Source organism: Engystomops pustulosus, chromosome 2, assembly GCF_040894005.1.
Source record: "Engystomops pustulosus chromosome 2, aEngPut4.maternal, whole genome shotgun sequence".
In the NCBI taxonomy this organism is placed as follows: domain Eukaryota; kingdom Metazoa; phylum Chordata; class Amphibia; order Anura; family Leptodactylidae; genus Engystomops; species Engystomops pustulosus.
This window is the reverse complement of record NC_092412.1, coordinates 56,224,992-56,242,191: the sequence shown is the minus strand read 5'-3', so window position 1 is coordinate 56,242,191 and position 17,200 is coordinate 56,224,992. Positions and strand designations below refer to the sequence as shown.

Sequence of the window (17,200 nt, the reverse complement as noted above, 5' to 3'; positions counted from 1 at the left end):
GGGCGTGGCCATCGGACAACTTGACGGGTTCGGAAAACGATAATAACAGAAGTCTAATGGATCTGTTAAAATTTCAAAATCATTTCAACAGATTTTTATCACCACTTCCTTCAGTACTTCGTTTGTTTGAGACATAAAAAAAAGCGCTACAATTTCCATCCAATTTTATACTCAAATAACAGAAGCCATAACAGAAGTGGTGCAAACGGAAACTAACGGAAGCCACTAAAAGTCCATTGAAAAAGATCCACTAGACTTCTGTTGTTATCGTTTTAGTGAAGAAAGATAATAACAGAGCTACATATGTAGGTATAAACTGTGCCGCATGGTGATTTACTGTATTAAAATTGGTTTTATAAGAAATTATAATTTTAGGAGTCCTTAACCAAGTTCATTCTAGGTTACGGGTGGACACATCTGTAGATAGTTACAGGCAAGTTGCTATAAAAAAGATGTTCACCTACAGGCATTTACTAATGCAGCTGTGGCTCCACTTGTTATTCAGATTTGGGGGGGGGGGGGTATACAACTAATTTTGTATATGTGCTATTTGCAGCAGCTAATATAAAGTTATATGGTATTTACACTAGGTTTTATAAGTTGTCATACATCTGGAGTAATTGGATAATGAATATGTGTCAATACTCTGTGCACCCAGTCATAAAGGAACTTCAACAGCTTCTAAGTGATTAAAAAATTACCCGAAGCAGAAGACTAGACATAAATATTCAATTAAAAATGTTTCAGGGATTAAAATGAATGCAGTGCTTTTTTTTGGCACTAAACCCAGGAATTTATCCAATGCAAATAATAAATGTCCCTCCTATATTTCTCATTCTTTTAGAACCCACTTATGGCCTTGGCTCAATGAAAATGCATCTGATACCGGGTGTTTGTAAAACCGTTCCGATCTTTGTATATGTGATAAAATTTGTTTTAAGATTTTCCTTCAATGATTACCCAAATTTATCACATGGCTACAGGGTTCTTCCACAGAATACCGCACAGAATCTGTCCTACTTGCTGCCAGGGTCCAACTAAAATATAAGATTATCCTAAATATGGATTAGACCATCGCTGGTTCTACCGGTATCTGCAACTGTGGCATTCTCTGTCTGCACAATTCCTGGATGGACCCCCTCTCATGTCTAACTACCCCCTTATGGGGATATACAAAAGACAGGGGCCGAGAGGACTGGTATCAGCCTTATTCACACATCTCATTTCACAGAAAGCTGCCTCCCCTTCCCCTGGTGGAAAGAACTAACACCATCTATTAGAGATGAAATGGATGCAGATCTCATCTCTGCACATATCAGAGTTTCACCTGCGATTAATAACAGAATGACACAGCATTATATCATTCATCAAGCTTATCAAACAGTAGTGAGGTTGTACAGAATGGGATGTGCACCTAACTCCGCTTGTCCGTGCTGTGGCTTCTTGGAAGACGATTTTGGGCATATGTACTGAGTATGTCCCCCAAATGCCAGATTTTGGAATAGAGTTTCTGAATTTCTTTTGGTATAATTGTTCCTCAACGTGCCACGCACATCATGGATTTGTTTGTTGGGGTTACTTTCTGATGCTATATGGACACATTACCTTAAGATATTCTTTTACAGGAATCATTATTCATGACTAGGAAACATATAGCCTTATGTTGGTATGACACCAATAGACCCTGAGAATGTGGAAAGCTCACATTAATCAGATACTTCCCTAAGAACCCCTGCTTTACTAACATAGGAATTGTCCTGACAAATTAAACCACATTTGGGCAAATTTGATGTGACTCTACTTGCACTAATTACTCTTCCCCTAGATTCAGAGGCAATCTCTGCAGCCTCCTACCTCGTTTATAACTAGCGTATTTGCAGATATACACATCATGTATCAACAACACTCTCCCTTAATTCTCCATTAGGATTACCGTATACGTGAATTGCTCATTTATGTGCCCTATTACCACATTTGTACAAACCAAAGAGACTCTAATGCAACTTTTTGTTTCTCTTTTATTGTTATTTCCATTGATGTATAGACCATACAGCACATTTTTTATGTCTTTATTAAGCAATGGGCAGAGACCAGTCCGCCTGGTCATATTGTTTTTTTTTTTTTTAAGGGTTATCTAAAGCAGACTTTCCCTTTAAGTGTACTTGGCTGTACTTTATTATAAAATAATATATATATATATATATATATATATATATATATATATATATATATATGGCATACAGTATAGCCGGTCATGTTGGATATCAACTGCTTGTGATTACTCGATTTACTATGCAGTTTTAATCCCTTAGTGATAACATTCATTTTGTTCTCCTCTAGAGAATCAAGAAATGAGCATATATGTCGTATCGAAATGTTAATGTAATCAGCCTGGCTGCTTCCTGTCTTCCTGAAGGTGCCACCTGTTCTTATAGCAGTAGGTCAGCCACTAACATAAAATATCCAGAGAAAAAAAGGAAAAAAAAGGTTGTCTCACATACCCATATTGAGGCGATCTCGAGGTAGTGGAAGGTTGCTTGGGAGTGCTCGGCGTCTTGCTGGCTTGTATATCCGAATAGGTCCAAAGAAGAAAATTGAGGTAGACGCGGCACATCCAATAAAAAATGACTTTTATTCTTCTCACATTAAAAGAATTGTGCGGTGTACATGTTGCCTCGCCTACATGTACACCGCACAATTCTTTTAACATAAAATATCATTTTCTCTAGCTAGCAAACTAGATCATAGAATCCTCATATAAAAGCATAATATTAATATTGAAAGAGATATGTTAAAATATTAGCATATATACAAATATATACTTATTTTAAATAGTGGAGAACATCTCATTGCAAAGGTTAGGAGCACAGAGGTGCACGGATACCCCCTATTGGATTCCCTTGATGCTCCAATCCTGGAATATGAATATCTCTTGATCCTACTTACAACATACATAAAGGTATGCTCAAAATATTTCATTTCTCTTCAAATACTTTACAACTTTATGACCTGCATTAACCCATAAAGTGGTATTTGAGGAAAATGGAAAACCCATAGTGGGCCGAGTAGGGAAAGAAACACATTCTAACCCCACTCTTGCTGCCGGTTACCATAGTGCTCTGGTAATACTGGTTTTCGGGCCAGCAAAAGTTCTGGTGGTCGCAGGACCTGCTTAAGACAATGGATGACTTCCTTGGCAGCAGGACATCACTTCCTTTTTCCAGGATACTTCACTTTCTTTGTTGCTGGCTTGAGGAGGCCACTCATTGGCTTAAGGGAGGACCTGTGCTCCCTTCTCCCACCCTTGATTTTGCTAGGGACAGGTGTGAAACCAAGAAGTGATGTCAGAACAGGAGGCTTTAGTGGGGTGAGTATAATTTTTTTTTTCACCCCAGACTCGGCGGCCTAGAGGTTTTACGAATTCCTCTTCTTGGTACTTGTTCTAAAGAGTCTAATCTAAGCTTAATATTCATGGTTGCCAATGTTGTAGATTTCTTTATGGACTTCTGGTTTTTCATTTATTATATAGTAACTAAGGTAGACTCTGGTGCTCTACTGATGTAAACCTTCAACAGCATCCTCTGACATATAATCAATTGTAGTTACTGTATAGACGTTTAATACAATTGTCAGACGTTGCCCATCTTTTCCTATCATTTATTGTATGTGCAATGCCGTCATGTTGAGTAACACCCCATTATGTGCCATAGTTTCGGTGGATAGTAAGGGTGGACTCACTTGTATAGAAATAATAAGATATACAAGATAATTCATCACACTACAAGTATAGGAACGTGTGCCTTTAAAGAAAAGTGAGCCTTAACTCTTCAGTATAATTAGTCTTCAAAGCAACTTTAATAAATCCTCACTTACAAAGGAGAAAAGTTGCTTAATTTATGGGTTTTTCTGAATGTGACAATTCTAGAATATCATTTCTTCCATGTGAAATGACTACGCTGAATTATTTAACATATGTGACTTCTAATTTGTAAGAGGTTTCTGAACAAATTCTAATTATAGTGCAGCTCTATTCACACACAATTATTATATTTCTGTCTCCCATCTCCAGGTTGTTCTTAGCTGCAGTGACTGGTTAGGTGACTCACAAAATAGTTAATGTTTGCTAAAAGTTTTAATATCTTGTTTTTTCCATGTATAGAAGGGGTAATAACAAGATCATTGATGACCTATAGTTTGGATCATTGTTTGCTATGGGTTTTTTTTTACCACAAAGCAAGTTAGTCCCCATCCGAAGGATATGGCCTAACATGCTGATCAGTGGGGGCTCAGTTATGGAACCTGGGAACCCCTGCAGATTACGAGAACGGGGGTCCAATGTACCCCCGACGCACCCCTTGTCAGCTCCCCAAGATGACTGGAGCAGCATGTGTGTGGATTGCCCCCTTCATCTCTATGGAGCTCACAGAGATTGCAGCGGCAATCTCCATTTGTGGGAAAATCCCTTTAAATAGTAGCCTGACCAATTGGACTGGTGATCAGCACAGTAAACAGTCCCCGGACCTCCATCTAAAGTACACTGGGCTTCTCACCTTAACCCTTAAGGGCAGTTATAGGGGAGATAAGGAATAGGAAAGTTCTGTGGAGCAGAAGTAGGCAGGACCCTTGCTGATCTAAGACAATCCCATGGATCAGAATCCTACTACCTATCTTAAAATACTGGAAAATCCCTTTAAATTATTTACAGGGGTATCCCCACCTTCTGTATTTTTGACATATCCAAGGGATATGTCATTAATACATGATAGCTGTCAGTCCCACCTCTGGGACCTGAGCTATCTTGGTCAAAAGGGTCTGTAGTCCTGCAACAACCCCTCCCCGCTTTTTGTGCTCTATAATCTCACACATAGGTGTGTGTCCTGCATCGTGTATTCATGGCATAATTCTTGTCATTTTTGTGGATATGTCATGAATACAGAAGAAGAGAGTATCCCTTTAAAGGGAACCTACCACCACGATTCTACCTGTAAAGGTAGAACAGGTGGTAGCTGTATGTATGGAATGTGAGAATAGCCCTTTTTAGAGCTAATCCTCACTTCCCTGCTATCTTTTTGGAATATTTATTGCCCAAATATGTAAATTTTGTAAAGCGGCTATTGGGGCGTGGAGTAGCTGGCTTATTCACGCCCCAGTAGCCTCTTTACGCCTCCTACCCTGAGATCTTCGGTGCGCAGCTCCTCGTAGCTGAGAAGCCGGAGGTTGGGAATGCGCAGAACTCCGGCTTCTAGGACGAGGGCCCGTACTACCTTTATAGGTAGAATCCTGGTGGTAGGTTCCCTTTAATCATTTAAACTTGATCTATCTATCTAAGTATTGAGGTAATATAAATAAGTTGAAAAAAATTGCATAACTTTCATAATTTCATAACTTAATTTTAAATCTCTAGCAAAGCTTTTTGACTTCTTTAGGTCCATTCAGCATTAAGCTTTTTAGACGTCTATAATCTGATTGTCCATTAACCTGTAACACCAACCTCTACATTGGCGTTACTACTTTCTTCTCTTGTTACAGATACTGCTGTCTAATTTGTACAAGGATGTTTAAGGTCATTGAGACAAACAGACTAATTTGCATGAATTAACGGTGTCATTCATTGACTAATGCAATAATTTGATGTAGCTGGGTCTGTTTCTTGATGAGAACAATGACAGGTTGTAGAACAACAGGCGCTGTAGAGATGCTGGTAGAGATTTATTATACCGGGCCCTTGTACTGTGTAACTTAAAAATGACAGGACTTACATATTAACCATTATATTATATTATGTATACCAAAACTGTATGAAAAGTGTATTGACCCCTGTAGAAGACACATTTTCTCCATGTGTCACATGTAAAGGCTTCATATATTTTATATACAAATCTATAAACCAGTGTCTCAGTAATCCATGCTGTATACTGCAGCTTAGCGTAGTTCTATAGATTTGTTATATCATTTTATAGTCAGGATGCTTATTTTACATTAGTGGCTCCTGCCATTGGATTAAGATCGTGTCTGGTTTGTGTTTATTTATACTGCGGCAGATGTAGAGAAAATATTCCACAAAGCCAAATTTGAGATGATCTCATAAAGAATTAGGAAGGCTATCCATCTGTTGCCATCAATAGAAATAGATGTATAAAGTATAGTTTATAATCTGTGCCAAGAAAGAAAAGGAAATGAAATAAGGCTGTAAACATAAATGAATCTTTACAGCTTGGCTATTCACAAAAATCAGCCGTGTGGGCTTGGTTTTATGGCTTTTACTTTGTGCCCCAATTGACATGTCTTCTTTATTCTTTGAGTTGGTACAATCATGGGGATGCAAAATTGATAAAGGTTTGATATTGTAGTAATACATTTAGAAAAATAAACAAAAAAATGCTAAGCACATATATCTACCTCCTATAGGAGTTTTTAATTAAAGCAGACAATTGAAAATGTTATTGCATGTAGTTATCCTTATAATGAACAAATATGAATAGAATACCAATACGTACAGGTATAGAAATCAGAACGTTTTAAAATTCATGGTTTGTAAAATAATACATGTACAATAATGTATAGTTGTAACCGAGTAGGTATATATGAAAGATACTATGACAAAAGATAAAAAACTACAAATGATAAAATATAAAACACAATAACTTAAAATGCAACGTTAGTCTGTTCCCATAACAAAGCTGGACTACTGGGGGGCACTGTTGCCACTGGGGGCACCATGGCTACTGGGGGGCAGCATGACTACTGCGGGGCAGTGTGGAAACTGAAGGCACTGTGACTGCTTAAGGGGGCGGTAGGTTCCTACGAGCAGTGTGGCTACTGGGGGCCCTATGACTGCTAGGGGGGGGGCAGTGGCTAAAGGAGGCACTGTGACTGCTAGGGAGGCACTGTTGCTACTGGGTTATTGTGATTGCTAGGGGCAGTGGCTACTAGGGGGCATTGTAGCTACTGGAAACAAGTAATATGACAGCTGGGGGCAGTGTTGCTGTTGGGTTGGGGCACTGTGGCTGCTGGGAGAGATCAGCTTTGTGGTTGCCCTCAAATGGCTCATTGTAATGGTATAAATTTAACTTCTAAACAACTCAAGCCAGCATATTTATACAATAATAAAATGGCAGTCAGCCCCTTCAAGACAACAACAAGGTGAAGGAGATGTGGATGCTGCACCTCGCTGGCCCAGTGTTCTGCAGCTAAACTCCCCCTCATACTGTAAAAACTCGCGTATAGGCCAAGGCTCCTAATTTTACCACAAAAAAACCTGGGAAAAGTTATTGGCTTTAGTATAAGCCCTAGGGTAATAAATGCAGTCGGAACTCTAATAAAATGTAAAGCACCAGCGGCACGTCATTATTGAAATGTCCACAGTAGAGCCCTCCTTAACAGAAATGTCCACAGCACAGCCCCCCTTTACAAAGAAATTTGTGTTGCATGAAAAATAGTGCAGCCGCGCCACAAAACGGTCACATGCTACACAATTGTGGTGTAGACATTTCTTAAATACCTGTGCAAGCAGTTTGCACCTATAAGAACATGCAAAGTCCAACAGAAAAACTGCCGCACGGCCCTTAGTAAATGTGCCCCATGTCCCTGGCTTAGCATGCCTGATTTTGGTAGATTTGCTTTAAGGTAACCATACATATTATTCTAAAGGACCAAATTTTTTTTACAAAGGTCTGTAAAAGGGTTTTCCCAGATTTATGACCTGTCACTTGGGCCAAGCTCCATTGTCTAACTAGAATGAACCCCCAGGAACTCAGCTTATCTCTATACACTGTTGTTATTCCAGTAACTAAAGTCATCTGATCAACAGGGTTCCCAAGTGTCAGACACTCACCAAATAAGGAGAAATCTTTTATGCATTTCTTTTAGAATAGCTTAGTAGTGGACCCATAGTAAATAAGCCCCAATTTAGCAATTTTTGGGTGTTGGTCTCTTTTATAGCAAAGATAATAATTTCGAAGGTTTCTGACATGTTAATGTCCATGTTCATGCATTCAGCCATGGTAATGGATGTGGCACAGGATGACGCTGCCTGACAACTGGCGTTATTTAAAGATCCGTGACGACCTTTCTGCTGTTTTTCGTCAGTAATGATATGAGACACGCTAATGCACAGGAAAACTCATAGCTGTGAAGTCATGTTCAATGAAAATTGAGCAATTCTTAGAATTTCCACACATTTACCGCTATTAATGGAACAAATTGCATGTCTGTGAGTTGGCTTCAAATTGACCAGTTACCTGCAAACAATGAAGACATCAGTTGTGCCGCTGAGGCCACATGTAGCCAATGATGTCTGTATTGCTATGGAAATGTCACATCACATGTTCATGATTATTCTATGCAGGCGCTTGCTAAAAATCCTTCTGCTTCTGTGGCTGAGCATGTGCAGACTCTATGGACGACCACATGGGTCATGTAGAAAAGTACTCAGCTCCAGCTGTTTTTATGGCCAAGGTCCTGTGCACTTTATTCAGTTTATAACCAATAGGATTTGGTGTAACAGGAGTAGTACTAACATGTGACACACATGTATGTTGGGTTTGATGAAATTCTGACTCCATTACTTAAAAGGAACCTGTCAACCAAAATAATTTAACAACTGGGCATTACCAATCAGGGCTGTATCCATATACAAGATCACACTGTCCAATCAATGTTGAATGTATAGGGACACACCACTTTGACAAGAGGAATTAGAAGGATGAAGATGTCAGCATATACATACATTTTAAGGAAACGGTGGGGCAACATGTAGATTAAGGCTGGATAAGTGTTGGGGGACTTACCCTGCGATGTCCTTGTGGGCTATGGCCCTGATAAAGTAAATAAGCCGCCCTGACAAGGGCAAACCTGCTATCAGGAACCTAACAAACTGTCCCTGAGTGACCCTACAAGGTGACAGGGAAGACTTACATCCTCTGGCAGCTTCTGGATGGTGAAGTGGACAGGTGACGGGAATTCGGATGTAGACTAGTGTTCACACTAGTACACAGAAAACCAACACAAGTCAGAAACAGGGAAAGCAGGGTCACAACCGGAGATACATGGCACTGAGAGACAGATACAGACAGACAAGTGGAGTTGGTCAAAACCAAGATGGTGGCAAGGTTTCAGAATAGAATAGCAATAGAAGGGCCAGAAGGCATAGCAGAGGTCAATAACACAGAATAATAAAACAGACGAGATAACACAAAAGACCGAATAACCAGAAAGGTCTGATGCGACTATGCAGGTATATAAGGCAGGTCCCAGACATTGTAGTGCACTGGAGTGTGGGATCTGTTTACTGAACACAGCACAGCCCCTCCCTCTTTAGCAAATGCTTTACTATTCAAACAGAAGCCTTTTACAGTATATCAGAGGGGAGGGGAGGGTCTATAATATCTCACTCTCCAATAAACCAGAATGCTCAGAATCCATCTACAATCCTGGAATATAGAATGCAGTTTTCACAGTTCTGCTACTAACAGCACACACAAAGGTTTGGTTACATAGATCTCCAGGGCTGCTACAGAAAAAATCCAACAAACCACTAACAGAACTAAAGCAGATTTAGTTCAAAAACACCTTCAATATCACGAAAACTTCCAGATCTTATTGTCTGCAGCTCTGTAAGATCAGGCTGCTAACATTTTGGCCCCATTTATCAAGATAAGTGCAGTCTGTACTATGTGCAGTTTGCCTGTGGATTGTGTAGAGTGCGCCAGGTTAGTAAAAACTAGTGCATGGTTTTCATTAATCTGGTGCCCCCTGTGGCGCAGACAGAATTGTAGGGGATGTCAGTAATAAATGTGGCGCAAACTCATACTAAGCACTAACAGCCCCTGTAGATGCACATGTTGGACACAGAGCAGCTGTGATACAAAACTGGCGCAGACACTTTATAAATACATGTACAATAAGTTTACATGCTCTGAAGTTTACAACATTTTTACTGTTTGTCTATATAGATAATACGATATGTTTGGTTTCTCATTGTCTAAACTTGACTTTACATTGTAACTGTGAAAAATCACCACAACAGAATTAAGAAAACATAACAACAACCCCAAGACAAAAAAGACCCAATATTACTATTTCTTTTCCTAATAATATCTATGAGGTTTTTTTATATAGAAAAGGGTTGGGAAGCATCTAAGGAGGAAGGGTTGAGGGGGGAGGAGGGGGTGAGGGGGGGACATGTCCTATCTCTCTCACGGCTAAGGAACGGTGCGGTGCCGCGTGTGTGCTGCACCATACCGTTCACGTAGGGCGCCGTCTGGCCATTTTTGTGTATGGGGGGCATATATGTGTCCCCCATTCGTGTGGGTGAATGCAGACTAAAAAAATAATACATTCTGTGCTTAGCTGCGGGTATTTCATATAATCAGGGAGGAGTTATAGGAAGAGTGATATTGGCACAGCTGAGTTTGACCAAGAAGGAAGACACCATCTTGGTGAAACTAATATAAAATGTCATAATAATGATTTGTAAATTTACCATATGATAAACACTGTGTATAATATTGAAAATTTTATTATTTTTACATTGATAGATACGGAGACGTAGACCCACTCCCGCCACCCTCGTCCTGAGCAGTGACCAGTCCTCTCCAGGTAAACCTCATACTATAATGTTATAACCTAGTGAATAATGTCCAGTAAAAATGTGATGTACCATATATACTAAAGGAAAATTGAAATAGCTTCACAAATAGTCTACTCGGAGCCATCAATGAGGGCTGAGCTTGAAGTTATGGCACTCTTTTTATATTATCTACAATTGCAAATTTATTAAAAAAAATTAAAACTATATGCCAGATCTTTTTTCAGGAGAAGCTACAACTTTTTACATTTACAGTGTGTACGGAAAGTATTCAGACCCCTTTACATTTTTCACTCTTTGGGGCACATTTACTTACTTGTCCACGTCCCGATACCCGATCTGGAATGTCGGACGGTCATGGATTGTGCCACGATTCACTAAGATCGTGTGCCCGATATCCTGCATGTGTCGCTCCCCGCTCAGGTCCGCCGGAGTTCACCTTCTTCTTCCTGGTGTATGTAAGTGCATTGGTTGCGACACAATTTGAATATTAAATCCAGCGCTCAGTCCAAATCAGTCGGATCGTCTGACTGCCCGCCCTCCGATTTCTGACGCATGAAAGTTGGCGCCGATGCGACAAAATAAGATCGTGTGCGACACAATTCTAAATGCCTCTCCCGGCGGCGCGATCCCAGAAAACTTGCAAAACCCGACGGAAATAAGCCCCTTTGTTTCATTGCAGCCATTTGGTAAGATCAAAAAAGTTCTGACTATTACATTGTTTTTTTTTTCACTAAAACTAGTGGAGTCTTTATTTCATATAATTTCTTGCATTTTGTATAATATATTTCTAGTTATTTTACTATGTGGTGCTTTTTTAGATATTGATGACTATGACTGTCAATGGCCCACATTTATCAAACTGGCTGCACATGTATTTATGAAGTGTTTGGCCCAGTTTTGTGTCGCGGCTGCACTTTACCACAACTGTGCACCTAAAGGGACATTTATGTTGAAATTTGTGGCGCACACCTATTAAACTGAGTGCACCAGAAAAAACACTTAAACGCTTTTGGTGCCTGCAGGATGTGCCAGATTATTGAAGACTGTGCGCCAGTCTGTAATACACTGGCACACTCTGCACATTAGTGAGGCAAACTGCACTATGTGCCCATAAACATGGGAATCTTTTGTGTAACATTAGTAGATACTGGGTTAGATTTATCAAGCTCTGGCACAACTTGCACCAGCACTCGATGTTGTCCCTGCCTTTTTGGTCTTGCCAGGTAGGTACAAAGAGGCTCCGGCTTCTTTGTATACAGGGCACCCAACCAGGCATATGAACAATTCTATACCAGGTCCTGCCACTCCCCACTTAACACCCCTGATAACTTGGCATAAAGATGGCGTAAGAGGCGGAGGGGTTTCAAAAGTTTACTTGGCTTAGAGGAAGCATTCAGGCAGCATGTTATGAAGAAAGATCTATGCAAATTGTACTCAACATGAGGAGCAGAGCAGGTTGTGCATAGTGTCCTATCTGCAGGAAACATTTTATAAAGCAAGAGGAACTGAACAGATTGTACATACTGATCTATCTGCAGGAAACATTTTATAAAGCAGGAGGAACTGCGAAGATTGTATGTACTGTCCTATCTGCAGGAAACATTTTATAAAGCAGGAGGAACTGCGAAGATTGTATGTACTGTCCTATTCTGCAGGAAACATTTTATAAAGCAGGAGGAACTGAGCAGATTGTACATGGTGTCCTATCTGCAGGCAGCTTGTTATATAGCGGGAGGAGCTGAGAAGATCTTACATAGTGTCCTATGGCATTTTATAGAGATAAAGGACCTAAAGAAACATATTGGGGCAGATTTATCAAGTGTTGAAAAGTAAGGTAGTATAAAGTTAGATGGATAGTCTTATACTGCACTAGGTTTATAAAGTGTCTGATGCTGGATTATTAATTTGTGTGATTGAAATCTATCTAGTCTATCTCTGCACCTATAATTTTGAAGAATCAGCCAAAATTGTCGGATATTCTGTCAAATGGATAGTTTCCTAGTTTATTGTGGCAAAATGTTGATAGGTTATGCTATTTTTAGGTTGTTGGAACGGTCCACCCTACCGTTGCTGGTCATGACCCTCACATGCCCCTCCAAGTAAGAGGTAGGGTGGGAAATAGGCTCAATATGTCAGAAAACTGCCATACAGGGGAGATGAAGCATATATACTCGAGTATAATCCGACTCAAGTATAAGACGAGACCCTTAATTTTACCACAAAAAAGTGGGAAAAACGATTGACCCGAGTATAAGCCGAGGGTGGGAAATGCTTTGGTCACAGCCCCCCCAGTATATAGCCAGCAAGCCCCCAGTAGTATATAGTCAGCCAGCTCCCGGTAGTATATAGCCAGCCAGCCCCCAGTAGTTTACAGCCAGCCTCTAGCAGTATACAACCACCAGCCTCTAGTAGCATACAGCCAGCCAACCCCCAGTATTATACAGCCAGCCTGCCCCCATGTAGTATACAGCCAGCCTGCCCCCATGTAGTATACAGTCTGCCAGACCTCATGTACTATACAGCCAGCCTGCCCCCATGTAGTATACACCCTGCCAGCCCCCATGTAGTATACAGCCAGCCCCTAGTAGTATACAGCCTGCCCCCCCGGGCACTTAAAAAAATAAACTTATATACTCACCCTCCGATGTCAAAGCGGCTCCCTGATGTCGTGCAGCTTCCTGATGTCCCCTGATGTCGGCGTGACCCGTCTTCTTTCTTCTGTCATGGGCGCGGCCATGTTTTCTTCCAGCAGGCACATCTATGACGCGGCCGCTGCTGACGTCATAGTATGCGCCGGCGAGTAAGAAAACATGGACGCGTCCATGACAGAAGAAAGAAGACGAGCCGTGTGGAAGAAAGAAGACGGGACGCGCCGACATCGGAGACATCGGGGAGCCACGCCGACATCGGGGGGTGAGTAAAGACGTTTATTTTTTTTTTAAGTGGGTTATTTTTTGTAAGTGGGTTTTGTAATAGACTTTTGTGCTGAAAAACTCGGCTTATACACGAGTATATACGATATTCATCTGTCTATTCCAGAGAACTGTAGTAATTTACACCTGAAATGTCCTGAACCACATTTATTGAAAGCTTTAGACGATTTTTAGGCACCTTTCCGACTTGTCATGTTCATGTGCTCGTCATGTTACTAGGGGGGTGGGGCCGGACAGAAAATAATATCTGTGCCAGAAAATTCTATATTGTGGTACAACAAACGAGACCAACTAATAGGAGGTGCAAAGTACAACTCTCCATTCTGCACCAGATTAATCATCCAGCTTCAGACACAGAGAACTGGTTCTACTCTACCCTGGTCTAAAGACAGACACATTGATAAATCTCCCCCAAAGAATTACCACTTGTGTGCTTTGTGCATACGCTTTAGGTATGATGTTGCTCATTAGTTATTCTATACAACCCCCTGTGCATTTTATCATGTTCCTAAAAGGTTAATGGGAAGCCAGAACTCCCAGGTTTCCCTCAGGTATACCTGCTTTGTTAAGCTGAACTAATTGCCCTTCGTTCTTTCTCACTAATAAGGCCATCTGGTTCAGTCCTTTCACGTTCAAGGATGCTTGAATGGTTGGAGGCACAAAACACATGTATTTCCCACCATAACCATTTCAGCACCGTCAGCAATCTTCAGCCTCCACAATACAATCCTGACATTTCAAATGTTTGAGATGGATTTTGTTCTGGTCGTTAGGAAAATGTTAGGAAGGGGTTAAAAGAAATATGTGTTTTTAATTGTCTTTCTTTTGTTCATTGAAGTTTTTATTAAGTTGCTTTTCATTTTAGAGAGTCCTAAAGGCAAAAAGAAAGATGGTAGATTCTGCATCACCTGGTTGGCTAATAGTAGAAAGTTGTATTAACAGTAGAGATGAGCGGACCCAAATTTTCTATGGAAACACAAGCGATCGGCAACCAGAACCCAGGTTCCAGTTACCGATCGCTTGCCTTTCTATAGAAACGCACATGCCATCAGGTTGGGCCTGCCCCTGTACCTTAGCACTGCCTTTGTAAACGCAGGTATTGCGGTACGTGTGACCGCACCCTCAGTTCGAGTCCAGGGTTCGGGTCTGCCAGGGTTTAGGGACACCCCTGGCCAAGCACAGCCATGGCTAATAGCTAGGGGCTTCAATTTGACAGATTGTCTTGGTTGGCCATTCCGGCAGTATGTTCGTGTCCCGCAAAGTGACCTCATCTCTAATTGACAGAAGAGTAATTTGTTGTATTGATAGCAGAATTGTATGTTGCATCAGCTCGCCTACGCATTTCAAACCCAGTTTGCGTTTGTTACGCATAGGCGAGCTAATGCAATATATGTCCTATATTTTATGGAAGATTTTTAAGGATAGATTTTGAATAAACTTTATTGACCAGCTTTTACTGAGATCACAACACATTTGTTGCTGGAATCTTTGTTTGTTTTTCGACTGTTGACCTTGGTTCGAGGGGAAGAGCACATAACGTGACATGCCTTCATAAACCAGTGAACTGGAATGGATATTAGATTAGCGGTGCTTTATAAATTGCAATGGCTGTTATGACTATATTACAATATATTAGTTTTTTTTAAGGTGTGGCTTTTTATTGTTGTGTTTAGACCAGACCTACGTTGTAGGAGGTGAAGGACAGGATGTGCAGAGGTAGCAGTCACATTTTGATGCTGTTACTTAAAGAGGTTTTCTAGGTTTATTGAAAAAACCCTGTGAACCCAGGAAAGCTGGAGCTGTGAAGCAATGTTAAACCCCTTTAAAGGACATCTACCACAAGCATCAAGGATTGTAAACAAAGCACACAGACATATTGGTGTGTTCCCCCTCTGGCAGGTTCTGCTTTTCTTATGAAAAAGAGCCTTAGGGGCTCCAAACTCCCCTTAAAAGCCTTTTTTTGTTAAAACCAGGCATAAGAAGCTATAAGAACAGCAGATCCTGCCAGAGAGGGCACACACCAGTATGTCAGTATGCTCAGTTTACAATCCTTCATCCTGGTGGTAGATGTCCTTTAAGTGGGGACCATAGACACCTCAGTTACAGAAGAAGACACAAATATTATAAATGGCAAATGGTAGGTAAGGGGGACTGTGACGATTTCTGATTTGTCTGAATGTTAAATACTCCAATTTTTTATGTAAGGACACTTATAGAATAAAATTGTGTCGGTCCCCTATTTTTCTTCTAAAATATTTAATTGCTTGGAATTATCACTAAGTCTCTAAAAAAAATCAGATTAGACCTCCTAAGATCCAAATAGGAAAATATTTTAAAAGTATTAAAAAAAATGAAAAATTGTATTGAAAAATTGTCCCCTTGTGTATATTATTAAACACAAAAATAAATTAAACAAATAAAAATCATCTGTATGTTCTGCAGTTTAACCAAATAATTTCAAGTCACTGCTTTAACATTCAGTGACGGGCTATGTTCTTAGTGTGACCATGTAATAAGAAAAACTCCAAAGAAATTTTTATTAAATAATGAACCTTCTGATATGTTTCTGAAAAGTAATGGAATCTTCAATTAGTAATGAATCCGACTAAATTAATCTTTGGTAGCGGCATTTAATTGAAACCTACATATATTTTCAGAGATTCTTGAGGAAAACTATATTAACATATGACTTCCTTGATAATAGAAGTCATTTGTAATTTTGAAGTAAAGCTGTGAATCTTCTCTTCAGTACAATACATTTCCAAGAAGATGGATAATAAGAACATTATACATGTGATGAATATTTTGATGAATAATTTTTTGTAGCTAGATGATGAACGCAACTTTGAATCAAGGAATACATTTTTCATACATATATCTTGGGTCAGACTCCTACAGTTATAAACCTCAAATCTTCATCAGAAGACAACCACACAAGTTTGTGATTCAGAGTGAATTCCTTACCTCTAGACATGACTCCCAACTGTCCCATATTTGGTGGAACAGTCCCGGTTTTTGGGTGCTGTCCCACCATCCCGGGCACCATCCCGGGCAGTTTGGAGAATGTCCCGGGCTGGCTCTTACTGCCCCAGGTTGTCCCACCTCCTACTCCCCGCCCCGACACACTAGAGCTGCAGAGCGGAGACCAGGATGTGGAATCTGCTCCTACCGTCTCCACACATCTTTGCTGTGCTTTATAACAGAGATGTATGGAGGTAGCTCCTCCCCTGGCTAGCCCCACCCCCCTCCTCCGTCATCTCAGACTTCCGGGAGAGGTGGAGGCAGGACTGTGGAGTAATGAGGCAAAGGTAAGTGGCAAAGTTTTTTTTTTAATATCCAGGAACAGGTGAGAACAGGGGAGGGCTACAATATGAGAGGAGAGGCCACTATATAAGAGGAATGGCAGATAGGAGGCCACTTTATGAGGGGAGGGGCCCATTATATAAAAGGGATGGAGGACAAAAGGCCACTATACGAGAGACTTGGAGTACAGTAGGTCACTACATAAGAGGGATGGAGGACAAGGGGCCACTATATAAAATGGACTGATGACAGAAGGCCACTGTATGAGAGGGATGGAGGACAGGGTGCCTCTATGTGAGAGGAATGGAGGATAGGAGGCCACTATATAAGAGGAATGGAGGAGGACAAGAGGCCACTATTTGAGAGTGATGGA

General features: G+C 40.6%; 1 protein-coding gene across 1 annotated transcript in view; it reads left to right on the top strand.

The window, feature by feature from the left end:
• PPP1R1A (protein phosphatase 1 regulatory inhibitor subunit 1A) overlaps window positions 1-17,200 on the top strand; it is a 108,114-nt gene that overhangs the window by 49,624 nt on the left and 41,290 nt on the right. The window contains exon 2 of the mRNA XM_072134700.1: window positions 10,539-10,599. Coding sequence (XP_071990801.1) covers window positions 10,539-10,599 — 61 coding nt within the window. The remainder of the gene's footprint in view (window positions 1-10,538; window positions 10,600-17,200) is intronic.